Here is a 25,987-nt window from a genome sequence, read left to right on the forward strand (position 1 = left end):
AGCTCCTCTTTCCATTGAGATGTCTGAATGAGTTTAAAGTTTAGTTACCTCCTTTGTGGCATTTATCTATTCCTGACTTGGATTGTGGAATGTTCACAACATAAGGAATATTGGCTTTTTTGTTGTGTAGAAAGCTCCTCTTGCTCACTGTGAAGTGAGCAAGAAGTGAAAAGAATAATTGGTATAAATGTCATCTGCTTGGCAAGTGTCAAGAGATTCTCCAACAAATAAATACAAACAAATGAATAAAGCAGGACAGGGCTCATTGCCTGTGGATCATTAAGCTTCACATATGGAGTAGCTTGGTAATTCTTGGATTGCCAATACTGTTTGCTTTTTCAGACAACGTTGACATATCATCATTATTACTATTTCTTTAAATGTAATCAGATAGATTTGTTAAGATGTGGGACCCAAGAGGACAGTTCTACCTGTCTGCAGTACCACATTTGACCATGGACCTTGGTAGGTCACATTCGTGTGGTTTTTGCTTTGAACTATTGCCTGACTTCCTTTGTGACTAAATTAATCCTCACAGCACCTGAAATCTGTAATCTTTTGGGGTTTGCTGCAGCCAGGTAGAATAAGGATCTATTTCCTCATTCACACTCCTTGTATGTTTCATATGCAAAAAATCTTAAGCATGGAATTCCTGGAAACAATTTTATAATATTTAGAGATGTTTATATTTCTGCTGCTTATCTTAAATCTGTTAAAAAATCCAGTCAGTCAGGAATGATTATTTAATGTTTACAAATGACCTCCAATGCTCTGAAAATTATTCTATATTAATACAATAATCTGTTTACTGGAAATTCTAAATTTATTGCTGGTATTTGCTGTAGAAGCCCCAGGACATGAATGTGTTCAGTGGAAAAGTCTTCTTAGTGCTAATAAAAGGCATGCTTTTGTAAGATTAGGACTGATGTTTACAGCAAAGGAATTTTATTAAAGCTTTTCTTCAATTTCCAACATCCCATTATATTGGAAAAAGTATTAAATGTGCAGCACTTTGAAATCTGCCCTTTGATAAATGGCATTATATATTTCAATTGCAATGGATATTGCAAACAATATATTTTGTATGAAATTTGCAAATTAGGCCTTCAAAAATACTGCATTTCATTTGGTGCTGGTCAGTTTGCTGCTTCTTACAATGGTGTGTCTGCAATGTGACACAGATTCAACTTATATATCTTATAAGCCTTCCAAAGAAAGCTCTTTATTGTTCATAAAACTGTTCTATATTTTACCATGGCACTTGAGAGATTTTCCAGTTATTGCTTCTAAAGCCTTTCAGTAGCAGTGAAAGACACTGATAACAATAGGCTAAAATTCTAAGGAGTTAGACCAGACTCCTTTACACCTCTTGCCTTGCAGAGTTCACAGCTTTCTTCCTTGTGTGGAAAACTTGGGCTTCTCTAAAGAGAGAAGTGGTTTTCTTCAGAGTTCTGCTGAATTTGCTATCTTTTTCAACATCCTTCATCATTTCAGGCACAAAACTTCACTAGGAAAAATGGTGAATCCATATTTAAGAGCCCCCTGAGGAATCCATCAGCAAGTATCTTGGCTTTCATTTTGGAGCTAAAGGTTACAAAAAACTTAAATTGGGAAGAGCTTTCCTCATTGGTTTGCTACTACCATGCTAGATTAGCAACAAAGGTGTGAGTGACAGCTAATGTAAGTTGGAATGGCAGTCTTAGGTGTATTATCCCTTTTACAGCCATACACTTCCATCTAATGGCAATATTTTGAAAGAAATAGCATATGAAAACAATAAAAAGGAGCTCCTTCCATCAATCATTTTCTTATTTGGTGCACAAGTTATGTTATCAAAATTAACTTTTAATCTATTGCTTCCTGCTTCTTTAATATTGCAATTCCTATCATTCACTTTTCATTAATGATCTTATGATTGCCTGCTTAGTGCTTTGCCAGAACTCATCAAGAGTTCAACCTACAGATTTTCAATTTAGTCATTTTATATCAGATTAATTCCACCAGTGAACCACAAATGACATTATTTATGGCCATGAGGCACCCAAGTTCAGTCTGTTTAAAGCTCTGTACGTAGGGAGTACGACTGCTGGTTAGAAATCAACCCAAAATATTTTGCTTCTTTAACTTTGTCTGTTCAGGTATTGCTGTTCCACTGACAAATTAACTATAACAAGGCAAGGCTGTGCTGTGAAATTTTGAGGCAAAAAGAATACTACCTCAGCACAATTGTGAAAGACACATTGCATGTATCTCTAGATTTTAACCAGATTTATAATATATGATATTTTCATTGCCAGGAACCTGTATCTTCTGTATCTTTAAAAGAAGGAAGGAAAAAATCTTGATATTCCTGTGTTATAATTTACACTTCTTACAGTTCAGCCAATTTTTTTAACAGCTTGAAAGAAGCTTGAACACCATGCTAATGGAGGCTGTGAGCTGGGTGTCCAGAGACAATGTTGATCTCCACCATTCTCTTTCCTCAGCAGGAAATAAAGCTCCTCTCATACTTAAGTGCCTGTAGAGTTGAAAGCCTATGGTATTATTTTATATTTTGAAGATTCATATTCACCTTTTCCATCCGTAAATTCAGTGCTATATCTTTTATCAAGGGCTGTATATTCATTCTAAGCCACTTAACTGCCTCCAGGGTAGAGCTGCCTGAAATAAATAAATAAATAGCAAACGTATCATGATAGATTCTGTTACATTAATGAGGCGTAATTACCAGGAAACATTTCTACAGATCTGTGCTATTAAATCTTTGTGGAATAGCAGGGGCAAGAAGATTAACAAGTTTTCAAATTAGTTAAGAGAGAATTATCAAGCCTTCATTTTGCTATCAGTTATTGGATTTATGTTCTCTACTTTAACAATGAAGCCCTAAAAGATTCATTGCAAGCAAATACAGAATGTTCAGTGATTGCAATTTAAAAAGTCAAAATTTCTAGCACATTCCACAGAGTTACTTCCTACACCAATTAGTCTAGTAGATAAGAAGAAAACTTGAATTGCAGCCAGTCTTAAAAACTGTGACTTCTGTGAAATCAAATATTAGATAAATTACTTAAAACTGTTGTGTTTTGTTGGGGTTTTTTTTGTTTGTTTGTTTGATTTTTTTTTTAATGTTCTTGGATTAGCTCTTAAATTTAAAGAATTATCTGCATAGTATTTACAAGGTTCTCACCTTGAAAATATGAGTAGGATGTAAAAGTATAATAGAAAGTGTAGAAAGTAAAATTGAGAGGTTCAAGCCTTTTGATTTGGGTGGGATAATTTTCTGGATCTTCTGAGAAGTGCCTGTTGGCTTTTCTTTATGGCTTTGCCTCAAAGCCTGTGGTTCTTATTTCTTTCTCTTGGTGTTAACTGGGGAAGGGATTTAGATTCCTCAGCCTGGGTGAGTGGCCTGGTCACTGGGATATCAGATTTTGCTTGGCTGATTTAGCCAGCAGGAGCTTTGATCACCACACAACCCATCTTCTTTTATGAAACCAAACAACCCATTCTAATTAGTTGGTTGGTACAATGGGTGATCATCAACTATGTAAGACTAATTAACCTGTGTAGTAAAGTACAATGTAAGGTTTTTTGTTCATTTATATAATGCGTTAAGAAGTTGTGAGAGAACAGAGTTAATTAAAAAGAGTTGAGAACACTAAAAAAGAATCAGATCTGCTTCTCTAGTCTAGCATCCAGTCTCTTGACTTGATCAGAAGACTATTCAACAGATAGAAATACAGGGAACTTATCTGTCCTCTGCTTTTTCTTTCTTCTTCTTTAGAATTTTTTTCTTTGTACTTTATTGGCATTTAAATTGATGGTCCATGTTGAATAAAAGGGACATTTTGTAGTTCCATTGTATAAATTAGCCTGCTCATTCTTCATTGCTGTACATCATGATGCTGTGTGCCATTGTTCTGGCCAGTCATCTGCCTTTAACTCTCTTTCAAGTCCTTTGACAGATATTTCTAGTCTTTGCTAATCCAGTTTACCTGAAGCCCAAGACTGCCAAATTGAATTACACTGCAGTCATTCCTATTTAGCACCTCATCCATAGTTAATTTCTTGAGCCTCTGTGTTTTATCTGTGTATAAATTTTTCATTTGCAACAATATTTTAGCTTAGCAAAGGAAGAGCTCAGAAGTCTGAGTTTTTTTAATTAGTTCCTTTGTTAGTTCAGAAATTTTGCTTCAAGTACTTGGTTTGTACTCTTTTCAGAAAACCATAGTCCAGTTTTCTGTAAAATACAATGAGAGCTATTAATTTCATAATGAGTTTCATCCAGCCCTTGACATCACAGCATCAATATGTCAAGTCATAAAGGATGAATGGGGACAAAGCAGAAGGGTGAGGACATGAATGCATAGATGATAACAGCAAGATAAGTAAAGGGAAATGTATGCTGAAGTGAAATTCAAGTGTGAAGGAGTGAATGAAAGTAATGTGGCACATAGTCAACCAACATTATCTGCACTAAACTGATTCCTATTTAATAATCTAGCAAACAATTTAAATTAAAAAAAAAAACAAAAACCCAAAACCAAACTGTAAAAGTCTCAGGTAATGCTATACTGTATATTGAAATATAGCACTGGTTGAGTCTCACTTTTTCACACAGTAAAATATGCTTTTGAGGAAACTGCTATGAAATACTGAAACTTTCAAAAGTGTAAATGTGAAGCTCCATTGCATTTTAATGGTTCCTTAAGCCTCTGTGGGCAGAGGATCCTATGGAGCTACATGTTTGAAGAAGATGGAAAGAATGGATGGTTTGCAATGCATGGTTGCTGGGCTCCATGATTCAAGGTCACAGCAAAATGAAATTTTAATAACTCAGCGAAAGTAACTCATGAAATGTATATCTTGCAGTTTCTACAAGTATGTCGATTGCATTCATCTTCAAATTTTACCTAAAGGTGTCTTACACCATGTGCTTTCTCTAGACTGGATCATGTGCATTCAGTCAGTCTCATAAATTAATATGATTATGTAAATTCTGTCTATCAGTTTGGGATCTTCCTGAAGCTCCAGTCAACTTTCATTAAGACATAGCCTGCCATAAGATGGATAATGCTCTTGATGGCCTCATTTGAGAAGCTGGGAATAGTATAGATATTATAAGCTCCATCTCTAGCATCAAATAATCAGGCAGACAGCACTGAATATGTTGAGAAATTCAGCAGAATGTTTAGACATTCATAGTACTGAGCTCTATAAATCAGCAGTGCTGAATAAGCAACAGGAGCATTAGCTTATTTAGATGCTAAAAAGGATGGGATTTGAAAACTGCCCAGCTCCTTCTGATATTTATAACTGGTTTGGTTAGCATGCATTTCACTAACATTCATTTTATTCTGCCATGGGAAACTGCATTCTGATTATTTTTCCAAGCCAACCTTGCATGCTGGATTTTGACAATATTCTGGAGGTGGCCTTGGCACTGGATTTTTTTTTTAATTGTCTGTTGTTTGACAAGCCAATTCTATTCAGAAATCAGATATGGATTCTTAGGTAATGGGTGCTTATTGTAAAAATCTCAACAGCTTATTCTGCAACAGCCTTCTTCACAATTTAATAAGCCTCTCTCATAATAAAATGTGTCAGAAGGGGCAAATATTTTGTTAGCATAGCTTGGAACTGATTGTTTGTACCATGGTAGCAAAGTATTCACACAATAGAAGTTCTGTGCAGTCATTTTTAAAAAGAGACATTTGGTTTAGTGCCTTAAGGGCAAGAGTTATTACTGTATTTTTTAAAATGCATTTACTTTCTCATCCCTACCAGCAACATGTCAGTTTTTGTGAGGATTGCATGTTCTTTGCCTTAGGAAAAGCAAAATCAACATAATGAAGCAGAACACAGCTGAGCTGTCTGAGGATGCTTGGGTTGGGGGGGTTCATTGTTTTTTCCCCTGCAGTTGCAAAGTGACAATAAGATTTCTGAACCTTCTTGCTTTAATGAAAAAAAAAAAAAAAACACCAAAAAAAAAAAAAAAAAAGAAAAAAAAAAGAAAAAAGAAAAAAAAAACCACAAAAAAAAACCCACAAAAAACCCCACAAAAAAAAAAAAAAAAAACAAACCACAAAAACACAAACAAAAAAAAAAAAAAAAACCAAAAAACCAAAAAAAACCCCCCCACTTTTTAGGCAGTAAGGCTTTGGGGAGTGTAGAAGTGAGAAATCTGGGGCATGTGACTGAGCTACTGTCATTGCTGTAGGAAATTAGGCTGGGTTAGAAACCCTACTGATGGCCACAGAGCTGATAAAGATCCTGGTGGAGCTCTGCCACCTCTTTGAACCCACAAGTTTGTCCCAGCAGTTTCATCCTGCCAAGCTGCAGAAACATGAGAGACCCTGGGGCTTTGCTGGTGTTAAACCTGACCAACTGCAGGTGGCTGAGACTGAGGAACACTTTCAAACTTGTCTGTCCACAGCTTCTGGGAGATTTCATCGTTGTGTTGGAACTTTCCAGCATTGCTAAATGCTGCCAAGAAATCTGCTGTGATATTTAGCCTTCCTAAATAACTTCCAAGCTACTTAACCACATCGTAACTAGAAATGTGAGTTGTAACAGGGAAATGGGGGGAATTGACTGCTTTGCCAGATTTGGTAGAAAAAAATTGGACTTGTCTAATTGCATGAAACAGGGCATTGTAAGGGAGGATCCCCTCTTCTTCCCAAGCAAATGTGAGAGCTCAGAATAATCTCACATGCCATCAGCAATTTAGATTCTTGGGAGGTCTTAGCAGGCTCCATCAGCAGGAGGAGACAGACCTGATCAATACAATATTTTAATATCAAAATAATCAGCAGAGAAAAGATATCTTCATCCTCTTAAAAACTATTCTTCTCTGGTAAAAGGGAAAAAAAACATATAGGTTGCCACAGAAGGAAGAAAAGCAAGCTAATGGCAACAAAAGTATTAAATTTGCACTGCATTTCACCTTTAAGCACCAAGCTACAGTGACTCAGACAGCATGCAAAATCCAGGGTTCAGAAGTGGCTGCTGAAGATTACTACAAGTTGAGGAGTGGTGGAAAAGATTTCAGCTTTAATTATGAACTTTGTGCTATCTCCCCTCCTCTTTTGAAATTCAAGGCACTTCATTCTATTTTAACATAGTTTGGTATCTGAGTTTCTTTTTTATGTTAGTGTAAAAAAATGATGAAAAGGAAAATAATTCTCTTATGAAAACTCATGAGAACAGGCAGAGTGTAGAAGCGTTATTATTTATTCAATAGAGCATAATGATTTTTAAAAAACACAGGGATCGTGTGTTTGTGTGGATTTTTTGGTTTGATTCTTTTTTGTGGACCTTGCCAGTGTTTATATCTATGCAGCTGGAACAAATGTATTAGGTCTAAAAGTTTCAAATAATTAAGAATTTAGATTAAAAAATAAATTGCCTGTAATCACAATAATCTGTGAATGGAAGGGGACCTTTCAAACACTGTTTTTATGCATTAAAGCTCCCAAAGGCAGAAATGCATGTGCTTCTCTAATGACCCTAATAAACAATCTTACCATTTTTAGTTCAGGAATAAGTAAGGCCAGGTACTAACATCTCAGGTGGATACTGAGAGATCCTGATCCTGTCCAGATCAAATTGTCTTGGCAGTTTATCAGCAAGCACATTTAAATGTCATATTATACCTGTTTGTTACACAGAGACCTTGCTGCTGTTTTGCCTTCCTCAGTCAGCTGCAGTTGGGGTTCTCTGCCTCAATGATGCTGAGTCTCAGTTGTATCAAATCAGTCAAAGTACAATATTTCTTACCTTCTATGTCCTCAGAATCTATGTCACCATTTCCAAATCCCCCATTCTTTTAAAACACATGAGAAAATAAGAAGTAAAAAGATTCCTTCATCTTATTACACCTTGAGCACCCTGAGCAAGATCCTTTATTCTCTTTCAAGAGCTGGTTGCCAGCTGGACCTAGTATGTCCAGCTATGCAAGAATCTTCAGGGCATTTTCCCTGCAAATCTGTCAGAATTTCTCTTGTAAAACTTACTGCTGTAGCTGAGCTTCTGTCCTTCCCTGTATCCAGCTGACAGATTCCCCCTCCTATGTTGTTTTCCCCATGCTGCCTTATTGTTGACAAGAAATACAGGCCTGACTCTTTCTCTTGCCTTGGAAAGACCTATTTTCCATTTCACCTTCACCTCAACAGTCAGGATTTTCCTTTTCCCTCTTCCCTATTTTTTTCAGCTCCTTCTTCTGAGTACAGCCTACTCTCTGCCAGTAGCCCTGTGGCTACTGATACTCTCAAGCCATGGACATATTTATTCTCATATAATAATCTCAATATAATCTCCTTGGTGCCACTGTTTGAAAGACCAGCAGAGTGAGTAGAGTATCCATGGACTGAGGTAGAAAGTCTTGAACAAGCCTCATCCTGCCAGGAAGGTCCCCAGTCACCACCATATCCCATTAAGAATCTTTGCACATCTACCAAAGCCTTTTATTTCTTATGGCTCTTTTAAGCCAGATCTGTTGGGAAGCAGATATGAAGGCAGCAAGAGAAAGTAATCAGCAGCCTTAGTACAATCAGATAGTTGAAATTACTTCTTTGAATAATGAAATCAAAGGAAGTGGTAGTATACAAGTCCACTGGGATGATGCTAAATTGCAAGGCAACTCTGCATGTTATTATTCTTTGTATGTGAAGGTGCAAATTCCAGTTAGAAAGATTATTCTAATCACATCTCTGTTCTCATTTTAAAGGGTTTGTATTAAATAAGGAGTCTTTGTCTAATTCAAAAGCTTAGTATCCTTTTTGGGTTTTTTCCAAGGAAAAATGTGTAGCTTGTTTGCTTCGCATAGCTTGCCTGGTAGTGCTCAAGGTATATACAGCTCCTGTGAAAAATATGAAAGGTTGTGGAAATGAGGCCGAACTCTTAGCTCTAATAAACAGAATACAAAAATGATACAAAGAAAGAAGAGAACATTGCCATTTATACTGGCAGATTTATGCTCTGTCATTCATTTCTGTAGCAGAATGTGTAGAGGAATGGGCTGAGCATGTGTACACAGCCCGACGAGTGAGGCACTCAGGTGCTAATTGCAAGGTGGGAGGGGTGAATGAAGCCCACCTGTGTTAAGCCCCCGCCCCGTTAGGGTTTGCCTCAGCTGCACATGAGCGGGATTGGGGAGCCAATACAAGGGGAGCTTCCCAACACACGCTCAGCTCCCTCTGGAGCAGCGAGAGGAGGAGGTTAACTGAGTCTGGAGCAGAAGCACTGAACGAGGCTAAGCCGAGTCTCAAGGCAGCAAAATCAGAGCACTGCCTGAGCAGCTTGGCCAGAACACCTCTTTGACATCAGAGCGCCGTGCCCCAGGAAAGGTTCACCCGTCTGCACCTGGTGGAGGATGCGGGCACAGACCACAGTCTAGCCCCTGATTAGGTGAACCAGGGAGAAGGGAGCCAGTTGGGTGCAATGCAGCTGAGGCAAAACCCTAATGGGGTGGGGGCGGAGGCTTAACACAGGTGGGCTTCACTCACACCTCGTAATTAGCACCTGAGTGCCTCAAATGTGGGGCTGTGTACGCGTGCTCAGGCCATTCCTCTGCACATTCTGCTACACAGTTCCTCAAGAATAAGAGAAACAACTTAGGGAAGGGGAAGAGAGAAGCAGGCAGGAACTGCTGGGTTTATCTTTGCTGTGACAAGCTTCCTTCAGGGAGACAAGAACAAACTGTGCACAAGGCACAGAGAAAGTACAAGCAATACATTTTAAACTTTTTCCACAGTGATTTGTTCCAGCTTCAGGAAACCATTTGGGTTTGTTCTGTCAGAGCTCCCTGCTCCTTCTCAGGAAGTACAAATACTAGGTAGCTTCCTTTGGTGCACTGAACTTTTTAATTTTATTTGTGTGACATGTGGCACTCACAGTAACCTGAAGACAAGGGTGTCAGCATCTGGGCATAACTCCAACCTGCCTTCCAGGGAACCAGCAGATCCTCAGGATAGCAAGATCTCTGTCTATTGATACATGGAAGAGATCTTCCAGAAGAGACCAGTGGTCTTAGATGCAATCAGCCCAATTAGGACCAGAGCCTTGAGGACTTTGAGATTTCTGGCTTTAGAGAAGAGGAAAGAGGGACAAGAGTTTCTCTCCCTGTAGCACTTTATATGTCAGGGTATCTGCAAAGCCCCAGAGTTGGACCAACACTTGCAGCCTCAGATAAACTGGGACACCACCATCTAGATATGCAGTGGTAATGTCATTAAAAGTTCAGTAATGCAAATTTACCTCCATGAAATAAGTTGGTTTTGTCAAATTAGGATTTCGTAGTTAAGCCTTGTTTTATGAAAAAATGCTGGCCAACTCCATGCTATTCAGATAGGTCCTAAGTAAATTGTTGTAGAAACAGACTTGAGTGTTGTTAGTAATTTGCAGCATCTATTGAACCAAATCTATGCTTGTGGAATATCACTGAAACGGTGACTTAGAGAACAAGAAGAGACAGTACCAATCTCTCTATTTTCTTTACCTGACACTCTCTGTTAGAAGAAATTGTGTAACTTGTTGAGTTTTGAGAAACTTTCTGATGTAATTTGCAGCAGATCTTTGAAAATTCATTCAAAAGTTCCTTTGGGCAAAATAAAATCAGTAAATAAAAGAAAATGGACTTTGTTGGAGAGCTCGGAAGTATTGGTTGAAACCAACTTATCCATTTCATAGCCACTGTCACTTCTTATGTTGTGGCTGGGATGCTCTTTGGTAATGCCCTTCAGGTTTCACCCTGAGAAATTATTCCCTTTTAAAAATGCTACTTCAAAGTATTTTAAAATGTCTCTTTCTCCAAGAGTATTTCAAGGCAAATAAAAATGAAATTGCTCAGAGTTCTATGACCTGTGTATAATTTAAAATTAAATTGAATACTACCAATTGTAAATGTAAATGTAAAAAAAAACATAATTTTTGAGCTGAGTCACCAGCCCAGGAAGAGGCTCATTGATGGATTGATGGTGTTACTGGAGCTGCCAGCTGGGCCAAGGCCACCAGCTGCACTCATCAGCTCTGCTCCAAGGCACACCTGGAAGCCTCTTTAATATTGGGTGGAGCCAACTCTCCTGGAGCTTTTGAACTTCCTTTGTGTTTGGGGGATCTGTGTGGTGGTGGTGGAGGACTTTGTGATTCCAGGGCAGGTTGTTCAGCATGGTTGTTGTGTATGGTCCTGTCACCTGGCTGGTGGCATCTGGGAACCTTCCTACAGCCTCCCTGTTCCTGTGTGAGCAAGCCAGGTACAGTCTCCCTGTATTTCTCCATTCTGTGGTAAGTGGTATGTCTGGGGAATGAGTAATGGTGTCGAGTATGTTGCCGTGTGGATGTTTTAAACCACTAAAATCTCTTTTTGTTAAGAGGTTGAATTTTGTAAAACTTGACTGCCCTTTAAATCTTACTCCTCTCAGTTTAGCAGTCTGAAAAGCAAAAGCAGGCAGGGTTTGCCTGCCAGTCCTAAAACTTGAGTAGATGTTCATGTCTGTTTGCTTCTGGAATACTGAAAATACCTGGCCCTTGTGTCCTTATGGAAGTGACAGACTTTTCTGCCTGTGGAGAGTTTCTGGTTTATTCTTTCTGCACAGCTGATATTTTCTAATGATTTGTAGTAGATCCTTTCAACTTTGAGTCTTAAAAGAGGACTAAAGTTGGTTAAGTTGTGAGGAAAAAAAACCCCAAAACCAAACCACAAAAAAATGCACAACAAGGCCTGATTTTCTTTGGCTTGGCTTCTTCCTGACATATTTTTTCTAAAACAAGATGATTTGCATAGCAAAACATGTTCCCAGAGTTTGTGAATGTGCACTTCCATTGAGAAGGGATTTGCAGGCTGGCTGTTCATGGCAGCCAATATTCTGGTCTAGGTTTTAATTTGTTTGGATGTTTGTTATGTTTTTTGGGGTTATTGGATTGAAAAGTTTCCAAAAGGGTTATCCAGCCTCTCAAAATATCCAGAAAAATGCATGTTTGCTTTTCAAAAATAGATGTTCTCCCTAGGAAATAAGTGCTTACCTGTATTTTTGGTGGGGGTGCAGAATCTGCATTATCAGTTAAAGCATTCTTATTGCTTACTTGACCAAGCAGATAAAAGCTATTTTTTATTTGTTTCAAGTACGGGGACACTGTGCTATTGTTTCTGAAAAAGCTGTAGCTTAAAAAGAAAACACTCATTTTTGAATCCCAACCAAAATGGCTGCTGTGCTGCCCATCACCTCCCACCTGTGGAAATTCAGATTGCTGCAGGTTTCTTGCCTCCTTCCATGTTAGAAGAAATGCTGCAAAAACTGCTAACTTATTCTTTTTAAAAGAATAAAATACGTTGAGATTTACTCCCCTGTGAATTTTTCTTGAATATGAGATATCACCCTCTTTGAGAGAATAATTTTCCTCTTATTATCAAAAGAAAATCTCAAAAATGAACGTGGAGAGGAGGAAGGGCATAATGTTTCCTTCAGCATCTGTAAATGAAGCTCAGGTGAAACCAATCTAGGTCCTGGCTCAGCCTTTGCATTGCTCTTGGCTTCAAAGCAGCTGCAGAGGATGGAGCTCCAGCTGAAGGCTGTGCCTCTTCTTTTTACCCTCAGTATAGAAGTGAAGGGCCCCACGTTAGATGAAAAAGGAAATTTTCTTGTCAGGCTGAAAAGACAAATGAAATGCCTGTATTCAGAATGATTGAAGAACATAAGATAATCAGTCTGTTGTAGTAACAGAGCATTGTTGGAGGCAAGGAGTCTGCTGAAAAGTTACTCTGGAAAACTTAAATCAAGGGTTTGTAGAACCCAAGAAAAGGAGGGTGAAGAGGGAAAAAGAGTGAAGGCTGCTCTGTGCATTAAGAAAGCATCTTCAAAATAAAAAGGGAATTTAGTCTTAAATACTAGGCTTCTATTTTCATAGTTTATAATATCATTATTGAATTCCTTCTGTGGACACAGGCTTCTTAATAGTCCTGTTCATCACTGGGACAGACAAAGGTTAGATTTGAAGAAAACTAGAACTGAGGTGAAATAATAGAATTTTTTATTATTTTAGCAGCTGAATGAGTCATTACATCAGTTGGTATTGTAAAGCAAATTGCAAACTGTAGTGAAATTGCTTTTAAAAGAAATCTGTATATATTTTTCTAAAATTGTGATAAAGTCATTCAGTGGCACATTGAAATGTATTTCTAGCTGAACTGTTAAACCTTTTTTTCTACTGTGGTATGAGAACAGATGGCAGTTTTCTTACACAGTCTCCAGCAAAGCTGCTTCGATGCCTTCCCTTCCCTTGTAAATGCTTTCAAATAAAAGACAAGTACACATGGCCAAAAATGAAGCTGCATTGTAACATTGACTCGTGGTTTCTAAAGCAAACTTTTAATCAGCTTACAACAGTAGGCTGGTGATAATTAATTCATGTTGTATCAGTCAAGTAGTTCATTACGGCAGGAAAATGAGCTATTAATCAGAATCGATAGCACATGTTTTGCAAGAAACTTTTGGAGCAGATGTCTTTTCATAGACATTTTTAATGCAATAATTGAGTAGTCCATGACTTGAGGACAACTGCAGGCACTACCATGGTACAAATGCATTTGTAGATTTGGAGATGTTTTCTGTCACTTTTATAGCATTCCTGGGGCAATGGTGAATGATCCAAGACTAAGAGCTGTTCAGTAGCTGGCGTGTGGAGGGGGTTACTGAACCTGCTGTGACAAATTTGGGGATTTTATTCTTTTTTTTTAATATATATAACCATAAATTGAAAGGTTTTCTGAAGGATTTTGTTTTAAAATAGTTGCAACCTTAACAGTAACTTGGCAACCCAGAGAAGGCCTGGTGAAAATGTCTCTAAATACAATCTGCTGTGGCATGACTTGCCTGCTTCACCACAAAAGCTGTGTAGGTGAAGAAAATGCCATATTAAGTGAAGTCATGTAAAGTTATAAATCAAAATGAAGCGGCCAAGTATTGTAAATCTAAGACTGCCTACCAATTTATTACTTTTTAGATTGCCTCCTGCATTGTGCCATATCATAAAACATTGTTAGGAGCTACATTTAATGTACTTGCTTTAAATTAATCCTGGGTTGAAAATCCAGCTTTGCCCTATTCAAAGAAGCTTTCACTTTTCTGTGTTCTACAAGCATGCTAAAAACCAAACCCCTGGTGTCCCTTATTTTACAGCCTCAGACAAAAGAAGGGCAACTTGGCCCAGAAGCACTGGACTGGACCAGCTAACATAGCCAAGTGCAAACCTTGCCCCATGACACACGCCAGCCCTGTCTGTGGATCTGATGGACACACGTACACCACCAGGGTAAGTTCTGCTTGTGACCTGAAACACTGTCAGATGGGGTCATCCAGGCTGTAGTATGAAGACAAGCTGCCTTTTATTAATAGGCAGAATTAAAATTAGTATCTGCTTTAGTTCTTGGTGTATTTCTGTATAAAATGTGCTAGATTTTTACATCCTTGACAAACAGCAAATCAGAATGACAAATCAGAACCTTATTACTGTCATGATTCATGTTTCTCTAAATAGCTCGTTCTTGTTAATGAGTTAGAACATGTCCAGTATTATGATGCAACAGATGAAACTTCATTTCATCAGATTGGCTACTGAAAGTTTATTTCTAAGTGCTGAAAGAACTTGGAAGTATCAATGTTCTGTGACTTATTTTTAGATTTTTTTTTTCTGATTGAAGGCTCTTCCAGTGTCATGCTGATTTGTAATCCCTCTAATATTTCGTCATAGCAAAAGAAGCACATTATTACAGTACTTTTTGGCATTTTTTTTTTCCAAAGGAAAAAAATCTTGGTAAATGAGGTGCAAATACTGTAGGCAGAACATTAAAACTAAATAGTGTATTTTTAATGTCCTAACAAATAACATTTTTATGTTCAGTAATGATCACAGGTTTCTGTTATCTTTTAGGAACAGAACTGAACTGCTTCCCTCACATTCACCATTAGTTTTCACCAGATAATGTCACCCCTCTCTCTTGCCCTTAAGCCACAAAAATCAAAGCTGTTCTTTGGTAATTTTCTTCCATGTGCAGAGCTGTTGGCAATTATTTCTGGCACAGCATTGCTGGCATGTTCCAGTACTGACTGAAAATGCAAGAAGGTGAACATCTGAGTGTGGGCAAATAACACATTGCTCTGGATTTGTACGTGTGCATTTGGGTCTGGCTCTGCATTCTCTGCTTTGTGCACGTGTAATGATACAGGTGGTGAACGGAAGGGTTCTTGCTAAGCTTGGAAACAAAAGATGGAGAGTAGCCATTACATTTCAGGGGGGAAAAAAATCTTCTGAAATTGTTTACAGGCCATCAGCTCCCATAGGCAGGCCAGGTGGGATTCACAAACACACAGCACGTTTTGATCCTGACTCTGTTAGATTTTTTTCCTGCCAATACAGCAGGGTGTTAGACAGAAGACAGGGTTTGGGCTTCTAGTTCATGGCCTGGCAGAGCAGTATCAAAGCATTTCAGTAATGACTGGGGCCTGCCAGTCATGGCTATCAGCAATGTTTGGACTGGGGATTGCTCTTTCCATGCTTTGAACTCTTAGCTGAGGTAGAAACAAATGACCAGGCAATGATCCTGCAGAAGTGTGGCTGTCTGACTGATAAAATGCAGAGGAAATTTTGGTGTCAGTAAATACGTAGTAATTCACATTAAAAGAAAACAACCAAATACACATATCATACGCTTTCATTTAGCTACTTTTTAGAATAAATCTGGCTGTTTCCCAGAAGACATTGTAATGATCACTGCCAGGCAAAAATGCAAATAACATGGTAAAAAAGAAATTGATAAGCACAAAATGTGATTGTTTCTCTGTAAAGAAGAAACTGGACTTCTCGTTACCTTCAGTTTTCACTTCATCTCAAAACTGACATGGTAGAAGAAGTGCTTAGAGAAGGGCAGTAATGGCTCTCAGAGGTGTGGAACCTTCAAGGAAGCACAGAATTAACTGGAACAGTTCAGTGGGGTTTTTATATGAAATTGTGATTTATACTGGAAAAGAAATGCTGTACTTCACAAAACAAGATCTAATGAAATTATAAATCAGCTTCAAAACAAAGTAATTTTGGAGTTTTTTTCACCTCAAAATCAAATAGTGAAATTCACTGTAGCACAGTATTCTGCTCTGACATAGAATGGATAAAAATGGCATTTCTGTAAACTCATGGAGAATTTACCCACTGCAGGAAACCTCTAGCACACCAAGTCCCTAAGCCAGAGGTTACCAGAAGCTGGGAAGATTGGTGCACTTCAGCACCAATCTGTTTCTAATTTTCTTCTTTGTTTAGTCCTTCATATTTTTTGCTTTTAATGGATCCACAACTTGGGATGACACGAGGCTGAGGGATCAGAGGGCTGAACTAATGTGGTTCTTGGATTCTTAGACAAAAGTGAAGGCATCTGTAACTCTAGCTAAGGCAGGCAGATAATGGAGCTAACCTAGTCCTCTTCATCAAAGTGTTCCTCTTCAAGGAAGGAGCACGTTCCTTTTCTATTTCAGCTTTGACATGGGTTGAAGTTGTTTGAATAGATCCTGAGTATTCCATATATCACTATTGGCTTCTTAAATTTCTACCCTTCAAAGTTTAGTTTCAGACCTTAAAGCAAAACTAAGGCTGCAGGACTTGATCTGGAATGATGTTCAGCAGAGGAATATGAAAGACTTTGATTTGGTTTTTTTGTTTCGGTTTTTTGGTTTTTTTTTTTTTTTTAATGAATATTTCAAGAAATCTTAAGGGATCTAATTCCAGGTAACATAAAGTGGATTTTTAGTTGTTGTTCTTTAAATGCTTTAGTTGCTGTTAAAGGTCTTAGTCTGCCCACTGGATAATGATGTCTTCCTTTCAGAAAGGCTGTATGGCAAAGCAGCAAAAGCATTATCATCTTTCTGGTTTGCACTCTTTAATAATCCTCAGATTGTTGCACTCTTTGTTCTAATGCTTTCTATGGAGATTGCATTTTGAAGGAAAGCATTTTTCTTCTGCTAATTGTAGCACTGGTGATTCTGGGAACTGACTGTGCCCATCCACCTCGATTATGAGGGATTGGGATTCTCTGCAGGCAGCAATTCGCAGAGCAGTAGAGAAAACATTAAAAACCCAGCAGAAATGTGGGCTCCATGACATGTTCTGGAGGGTCATTACTACAACGGGGATGTCTCTACAAATCTTCAGTAACTGACATTGTGGATAAATAAAATAAAAAAATAAAAAAACACAAAACATCGACCTTTAGGTTAATTTGTGTTAACAACAGGGGTTTTTTTGGTTTGGTTTTTTTGTTTGTTCTTTTGTTTTTGGTGGGTTTTTTTTTTTTGGATTTACATAGTTTTGTCATAAATTCTGGGAACTTTAGAAACCTTGTCACTCTCTCCTATTAACTTTGAACTCTGTGGCCTTTAGGTTTGTAAAGAATTTCACTGCTTGAAATGTGGATGTTTTAAAATGCAAACGGTCTCCCATATTCTAATTTTTTTTAAGACAAATTGCTGTTTCCTGGGCATAACAGCTCTATTTAATACTCTGACAATACAAAGCCCTTCCCTAGTACATTGTTGTCAGAATTTTAAAGGCTCTTTAAAGTACTAATGAATTAAGCTTGTGAGGAAAGTAAGCCCTGTAAAGAGCACTATGTAATTATTTAATGTTTTTGTTAGCAACATACTAAGAATAACTCTGTAGCTGTCAGTTTTACAGGAAGTTTAATTAAGCTGGTTAATAAAGCAATTACCTGAACATAACGATGACTGCACTTAACTAATCCGAATATAAAAATAAGGATGATCTTAAATTACAAAACGTACCACCTCTATGACTAACGGCCCCTTCAAAGATGGAGAAGTACATTAGTATAATTATTATGCATCTAATTAGGTACAATGTTGTTCTGAAAATCTTAATTAAGTCATTGTAAACTAATTAAGTCAATGATTATGTCTCTTTTTGTTTGAAAATGGAAAAATCACCTCCTGTTGTCATAACACTAGGTAACAAATTTGATATCAAGGCATGTGCAAGAGAAAATTCTCCAACTATCTTGAAACAGGAATAAAAATAACAAGACATTGTTAGTTAAATGTGTGAGCTTTGAGGGCTGCTACATTTCATTAGAAGTCTGTATTCAGAAGTGTGATTAACAAACAGTTGTGAAGTGTTTGTGTGTTGTGTATTTAGTGCAACAGGGTTTGGTTTTTCATAATCCAACTATTGGCTGGGTTACCTCTCCTTTAGGTGCAGGATGCTGTTACCCAGCTGTGCCCTTGCAGTTTTCCCTGCCTGTGGTTTGTACAAAGTATGGCTCAGCCTTGTCAGAGTTGGATTAAATTCTCTGCTGACTTCTATTTTTGGTTTGGGTTTCATGAGGGGAAAATTAAGGAAAGACAGAGGGAGGGAAAATAGGAACGACAGGAAGAATAATACAAGGTAGGATGTGGTTATAGAAATTAATGTAGAAGAAAATTAAGGCAGCCTTATGTGTTTGCTCATTACTGTTTCCTAAAGCTATGTGAAGCTGTAACCATATAATCAAGTCCCAATTAATAAACCATGTCTCTTGAAAGGCAAAAAACAGAGTGGTTCTGTACTGTGCCCACTGTAACTGCAGATTTGGCATCTTAAAAAGCATGAGATGAGCAAAGTTATTTGAAGAAATACCATTTATCCTAAAGACATCCTGTTGTTTATATGTCTGGGGTGTTTTTCTCAGCATGGTCTCAAGGAATGAACAGAGAATCAGGAATAAGGTAGATGACAGCTTTTCAGATAGCCTGAAAATATCTTCAGATAGTTGAACATGAATGTTTGACTTCAGATAGTTGATGTGTAAGGCTTGGTTTAGTGTATGCTCAAGGAACAAGGTTTATCTTCAATTAATGTACCCAAAAAATGGCTTCTGTCTCTTGTGTTCTTACCAGTGCTACCTCTCAGGGGTGTTTTGGCCACAAAAAACCCAATCCAGAACAAACACATCTCTGCTTTTCTCTGCTCAGAGTAACCTTTGGTAAACTCTGAGGAACTGGGAATTGTAACTTCTGAACTCTGTGCATGCCATACAGCAAATTCCTGAGCTTTCTTTCAAATCCCACTTAGTTTTACGTTGTCGTAGAGAAGCTTTTGCTTTTCGGTGGTGTCAGTAAATTTAAAATCCAAAAAAATCCTCTACCAATTTTGTATTCTAACTGGGGAAGACTAAGCCTGCACACCTACTGATCTGTGTATTGTGGCTGCTTCTGTGGCACCTTCTCAGCTAAATCCCATGAATATATATGTTTGGAAGATTATTTTTTTTTTTTTACCTGGCATACTGTGAGTTGTTAGAAGAGCTAAAGTAGAGGCTTCTGCAGTGAATCAACTCTGGGCAGTTTTTAGAAGAGTAAGGGCTGATTTGTCATATTGCAAAGTTTGAGGTTTTATGAACCGATGAGAAATTGCTGTGGCCCAAGACATGATGTTCTTTCAGGGACTGTTGCCATCCCTTTCATCTTTGGAGAACAAGCCTTCATTAACACTGCTCTGAAAAAATGATTTTGAAAAAAAAAAAAAATCCCCTGAAGGCTCCTAATCAGAAGATACTGATTATTTTTGTGAAAAGCTGACTACTTCAAACTCCATTAAAGGCACTGGTCACTGTTGGGAAGAGAAGGGCTTGCTTTGGTGATCTATTTTATACTTCATAAAGGCAGGACAGATGTATTGGAGGCATTCTGGGGGGAGAGTTAGATGGCTCACAACCTATCTTTGTTCTTTTTTAGGATAATTTCTTTTAAGAGATGAGTTAAATTTCTACCAATTTGATTTCTACTGAGGCCAGTGGGGAAAAAGGGCTTGACAGAAAGCAAGATATATTCAAAGTTGTACCTCTAAGTTTTAACAACTATGTGTTAAGCACAAACTTGGTCTGATTGGGGTATGCCATGTTCATCTCCTTTCTGTAACCTTGCCTAGGAGGGAAAGAATATTTTTAGTTTGTTTGTTGATATTTTAACATTGCTTAGTCCAAAACAATTTGGCTCTGCAGAGAGTAAGTCCTTTGCAAAATAACTTATTTTGTCAGTTTCTAAATCTGTTTTGGTTTTTTTCTTTAGTTCTTAAATCTGTTATTTTACCTCAGTAAGGCTTGTCAAAGTTGAATGTTTTAATTATCTAGTAAAGCCCACAGAATCTGGGGGAAACTGTGATTATATGAGGCATGTTGCTGCAAGTGGTAATTTGGGTATAGAGAAAATGCTGCTCAAACCCCCCTAAAAACCCCTTCTGAAAATGTATCCATGTATACATTCTGTAGCACTGTACAAACACTATGCTGGGAAATGCAGTATGAGAACCTGGGCAGAGTCTATAATCATCAGGTTTCCAACAAACAGTTGGAAGCTTGAGGCAGCAGCAGGTTTCTTCTCTCATCCAACTTCTTTAAATTCTTTAAAAGCTTTAGGTGAATATTTGGATTGTCTGTATTATATTTGTGCTGTTTCTACTTCCACTTAGGGGTGACAAGTGTTGGTCTGGTCCAGTTAATGGGAGAGAGCGAGTCTGGATTTGTTTTTTTAGTTAATCAGCAGCTGTTTCCTATTTTTTACAGGTGAAGTACATTCCTGCAGCAAAATACACTGCCTTGGTTTGTAATGACACAGCAAAACCTGTTTCTTTTGTGGCTGCAAGAGCTCTTAAGCAGCTCTTTTCCTCCATTATGCTTGAAGTAGAAAACAGATTTGAAGACTTGAAGTCCATAGTTGAATTTCCAGTAGCAGCTTCCAAAAAATGGCCCCTTCTAAGCAGCACCCTGCTGCAGTGCTGGATGCTGTCCCTCCACAGCACAGCTCCCTTTAGAGGCTTGGGGGTAAATGCTTCATTTTGTTTGTTTGCAACCTTTACTGGTTTTACTACTGGTCACAAGACTGAAAAAATGAATAGAAGATTGTCCTTGAAAATCTCAGCTTGTAAAACAGACAGTTAAATTAAAGTGTTTGGCACAACTGAACCAAAAGACAAAGGGCAGAGAATGTTTCAAATACAATTTCCTAGGATGAGACTATAACCAAAGCTAAATTGTAGTCATTGAGATGATTTTAATCTTCCCCCTTTGTCTTTCTAACATCTGTGGAGGCTGAAATTAGTTCTACCCCTAAATTTACAACTCATCTTATAAAAAAAAAAAAGACACTACCTCAACCTGTACGATTTGTATCTGCACAGACCAATACGACTGACCCTGCCAAACAGCAAACTTACTGGAACACTTCAGTTTTAATGTTGACCTGAGGTTAAAGTAAAACTGATGATGTTTTCAGAAAGAAAATGGAAAGGAAAACTGTTCTCAAATAGAAGCGTTGGCAAGGGCGTAGCTTTGGAAATACAGGGTGCTGCTTATCTAAATTTAGGAAAAGGCAATACAATAGGTGATAGTTAATTTCCTTGTGTGTTTGCAAGACTGGCTCCCATAATTCCTACTTCCATTGGTTTTGCTCCATTACTTTCCCCCGTTCTTAGTAGGCAAAGGTAATGATGAGCACAATCCTCACGTGGCTTCTGCACACTCCACTTGCTAGGAATGGGTTCATCACATCTGGTGACACAACCATGTGACATTTTGTCATAAAAAGTGAGGGTAAATCTGAGGATGGAGGTGGTCTTTACATAATTATAGGCAGCAAAAGCACATGAAAGTGAGATGAACCTCCAGTGAAATTAAAACTGTGTCCCCAGGTAGTTTAAACCTAAAATCAGCATATAATAATTACTTTCCTGGGCATACCTATGGCATCTTTAAATCATGTTTGAATATGGTTTAAAGTGTACCTTACCTTCACCCCTTGGGTAAGATTCAGTGCATAAATAACAACTTGCATCATGACCAAAGTCCTAATCAACAGCCTTTTGTTATTTTTGTGGGCAACTCTTTGATTTTGATCCAGCTGTAATAGAATTGTAAATGGAATGCTACAAATAAAAATGGCATCAACTGTTATTACTTCTCTTAGCTGCCTCTCCAAAGGTGAAGAATAGAAGTAATCAATAGGACTAATTATCTGTGGAAATGACATCATTACAGGGCAAAAGCAACACCAGGGCTATCTATAAATTTCAAGCAGAATATCTAAAGATGTAAAACTGAACTCTGCAAAAATCCAAAAATAATTAACTTCATTCACAGGGGTTCTTACCAGTGACTGTGGATGCACTGTTTGAAAAAAACCTGTCTTATTAAATACAAATTAGATTAGATAAAAGTGCTAAAAGCTTCCTGTAGGTAAAGGCTTCAACTTGTTAATGGACTTTCTCCCTCTTAGGTTCAAATATTCAAGGTATTTCAAAAATATCTTGCCTTTCACCCAAATGAAAGCCACTGGTTAGAAATTCCAATTTCAAAGTCTCTGGGTTGAGCTTTCTTGAGGTTTTTCACAGTTGCACCTGACTCTGTGGCTAAATGGTATAAGAACCAGTGTGAAGTCTGAAGGCATTTACAGATCATATGAACCTCACTTAAACTGTGGGGAGGCTGAAATGAGGTGTTTCAGGTGATGTGCTGTGCTGGGCTGGAAGTTGGTCTGGTTTATGCTGGGTGTTAAAACTGGGATCACAGGATGCACATCATGACCGAGTTCTGCAACGGTTGGTATCAAAAACCTTTCAGTTCAAATAAACAGGAGAGAATAACCAGAAAAAGCCCATAATTGAGATGGAAGAGGAATGCAGACTTATACAGAGACCTCTCTGTATCTTCAAAACTAAAATCTGTCATCACAGAACCTGTATAGGAGCATTAGTGTCAGAAATGTCTTTTATTACCTAAATACATCTCACAGGCAAGACAAAGCAAAACCCTTCTGAGTTCTCAAACTCTCATGGGATGCCACAAGGTCATTTGTTTTAAACCAGTAAATTCCAAAGCAGTCATTTAAAGACCAGACTTTTCCTTAAATCTAAAACATGTTCTAAATGTTGTATTTATTTTGAGTGTTTACCTGATAGTCCTGACCCTTTATTTCCATGCTGTGAGTTACCTGCAGCCTGAGATACCCTGCCCAGGAGCAGACATTGGGAAGCCTAGGAATGGTCTAAACAGGGGGAAGGCTCCAGGTGCTCCTGGAGGATGCAGCAAGGGATGTGTCAGCCCTAATATCCAGACAGCAAGCTCTCAATGAGATGTTAGTTTTACCTGTTGCAAGCTGCCAGTATTACTATTTTAATAACATTTAGCCAGTTTCTCTTGTCAAATACTGAGGTTTTCATTTCATCTGTGGACCAGAGGTGGGGTGAGGCTCTGTACCCTTCCTCATGGAAGGCACAGTCAATATTTTAGGTTATCAGAGCTTTTGACAAAGCTATCCTGTAGATTCTGGTGCTTAACACAGGGGTTAGCTGGGGACACTTCAGTCTTCAAAAGATATTTGTGTACTTTCTTTTCAGGAGTAATTTTACTTACAGGAGATACTGAATGTTGCAGTTCTAAGTGTTTCTTCTGATGCCAGAAGATACAGGCTGCAGGTTGAGAGGAATTGACTGTTACTGTGTTCACTTACCTATTTCTGAGGATCACATAGAATATATAAAATGAAAAAGAAGCTGGGAGATGGGAAGAAGGAACAGAACATATAAAGATTAATACGGAATACTTTTATGAAGTAAGAATTTTATGAGCTCATATGGTCATAGCTTTTGGTGTTAAATACAATGAAATACTGGATTAATATTAGATTAGTAAAATGAGTAATATATAAATTAGCTGTGACTACAGGTTAATATTAAGTACATGTGTCTGAATTCAGTCTTCAGTAAGCAGTTTCTGTCTCTTCTGCGATTTTATTTTTTCTTTTTCTTACATCTGTCCTAAAAGTTGACTTTAAAATCTAGTCTTTGTCATTTTTTCGATCTTCCTGAATCAGAAGCCTTTTAAATGTTTTTCTTCTGATGCACTAGCAAATTTTCAATATTGTCAGTGGAAGAATGAGCCCCCAAACAACACAGAAGGTGAACGCTTTGAATAAGCCTGATGGTTTCCAAGTAAATATCTGCAGTGAAGCTTATAAACTTCTGTAGAAATAGATTAGAAGAAAGCTTTCTTCATTACCACTGATTATCTCTGCATTGACATGGTGAAAATAACGGAACACATCAGTGTCTAAAACTGTGTCATATAATCATATAATCCTCCTTCAGAGAAGATACTGAGTGACTTCAGTATCAAATCTTGCAGTTTACCAGTAAATTGAGTGACCCACTTAGAGGTACCTTTAGAAGAGAATCAGAGATGTGAGCTGACACTGAAACTCCAGTATCTTCTTCCCTTGGGCAAAAACTCTCCAGCCTAAGCTTATGCTGTGCTTTCAGGGTGGCAGATTACTCTCTAGGATTTATTGCTTTGTTAATATGCTCAAGACATCATCTTTCACTGCTGCCAGAGCTGAGAGCACTGTCTGGATTTTTCTGCTCATTGCTCATCTCTGGCTCCCTCATTTTACACCTTTGGGCTGAATAATGGGTTTGGGAGGAGACTCGTTTGCCATCTCCCAAAATCTGATGTTCCTAAGCCTTGTGTTTGTTCTGTAACAGTCATTGCCCTGGCTTCTGGGATATTTCTGCTACACATGTCAAAGGCTGATCCCTTGGCTTCACAGTCGTCTTGCACGGATTGTATGGCTGTTTTTTTCATCTCTGTACCCATGATTTTGTCTCTGTGCCCCCCCTTTTTTTTTGCCATTTTATCCTAGGGCACAAGACACTGCTATGAAATCAGTACAGTTTTGAATACAGGCTGGGACATTCAGTAGCAATTCCTCATTTGTACTCATCTTTGTTTTGGGAACAGGGAGGAGACAGTGGGATGAGCCAAGCAGTCATCGATTGTTGCCCAGAGGATTGTGTGGATATAAAAAGCAACAATGCAGGGAAAGCATCTTTAGGTATCTAGGAGGCTAAGAAGGAAAGCCAGCTGTATAAGTCATGGTAGGCAGGTGCCCTGCCCTTGCTGCTGATTGTGAATTTAGTCTTGATCTTGGCAAATCAGTCACACTTGGAGGAGAGTGACAAGGAGATGTAGCAGTGGTGACAGTCTGTGTTGTGAATATTTTTAAGGTCTTGGCTAGAGCACAGTGCTAGCCCAAAATATAGGCTCGAGGCCTTACAAGACAGGTATTCTTGTCAGGGTAAATTGTGATGATCTTATCTTCCTTAAATCAAATGCTTTCCTCTCCAGGGAGGTGTTCAAATTAGTGGTTCCCAATCATCAGCCTGTGAAACTCTTGAGGGACAGATTTCCTTGGTGATCCCATGCCCAGGGCTACAGTTGATGTCTGCATGCTGCTGTCATCCTTCAGCATCATGCTGACAGCACACTTAAGCCATTCTCATTTCATTTTTAAACAGAATGATACAGATCATCTCCTCAGCACTTTGATGAGGGGAAGCCTCCCTGTTGAGATGAGACAATCAAGAGACCAGAAGAATGCTTAAGGAAAGGGAGGTTTTATCCAGCTGGCTGGCCAAGCTGTGGGCAGGATGAGAAGGGACTAATGCCTTTCCCAAGGGATGGAGGCCAGTACCAGCTGAGTTATTAAATGCCTCCCTGTGGAAGTGAGGGCTCAGACACCCTAAGGATGCTTTTCAGGGAAGAGGAGGAGGTGCTACAAAGATGAACTCTACTGTCTCAATTTTATTGTTTCAAATCAACACAGTCAACGTTTCAACATTCAAATCAACATTTCAGTGTCAGTGTGGTGGTGATCAAAATATTTATTTTCAGCATTTTAATACAATTAGGTTTTGAATATATGTGCAGGCACACCCCAGTGACTGTGTGACCTTACAGAAGAGTTAAAAGTCACTTTATTCTTCTGTCGTCAAGGATGTTCACTCATCAAAAACCTCATGGTCTCAGTGTTCAAGAGAAAAATACTGCAAAAATGACATCTGAATCTTGAAATGTTGAAGATGGTCTTTGCAGCACTAGCTTAAGGGATGGTTAGTAGCACCACAG

The 25,987-nt window shown here is 38.3% G+C and overlaps 1 protein-coding gene across 1 annotated transcript in view; it reads left to right on the forward strand.

Moving 5' to 3' along the window:
- Window positions 1-25,987, forward strand: part of SPOCK1 (SPARC (osteonectin), cwcv and kazal like domains proteoglycan 1) — a 241,998-nt gene that overhangs the window by 147,473 nt on the left and 68,538 nt on the right. Inside the window, exon 5 of the mRNA XM_071759083.1 lies at window positions 14,172-14,304. Within this exon, the coding sequence (XP_071615184.1) occupies window positions 14,172-14,304 (133 nt within the window). The remainder of the gene's footprint in view (window positions 1-14,171; window positions 14,305-25,987) is intronic.

This window comes from Heliangelus exortis, chromosome 15 (assembly GCF_036169615.1).
Source record: "Heliangelus exortis chromosome 15, bHelExo1.hap1, whole genome shotgun sequence".
In the NCBI taxonomy this organism is placed as follows: domain Eukaryota; kingdom Metazoa; phylum Chordata; class Aves; order Apodiformes; family Trochilidae; genus Heliangelus; species Heliangelus exortis.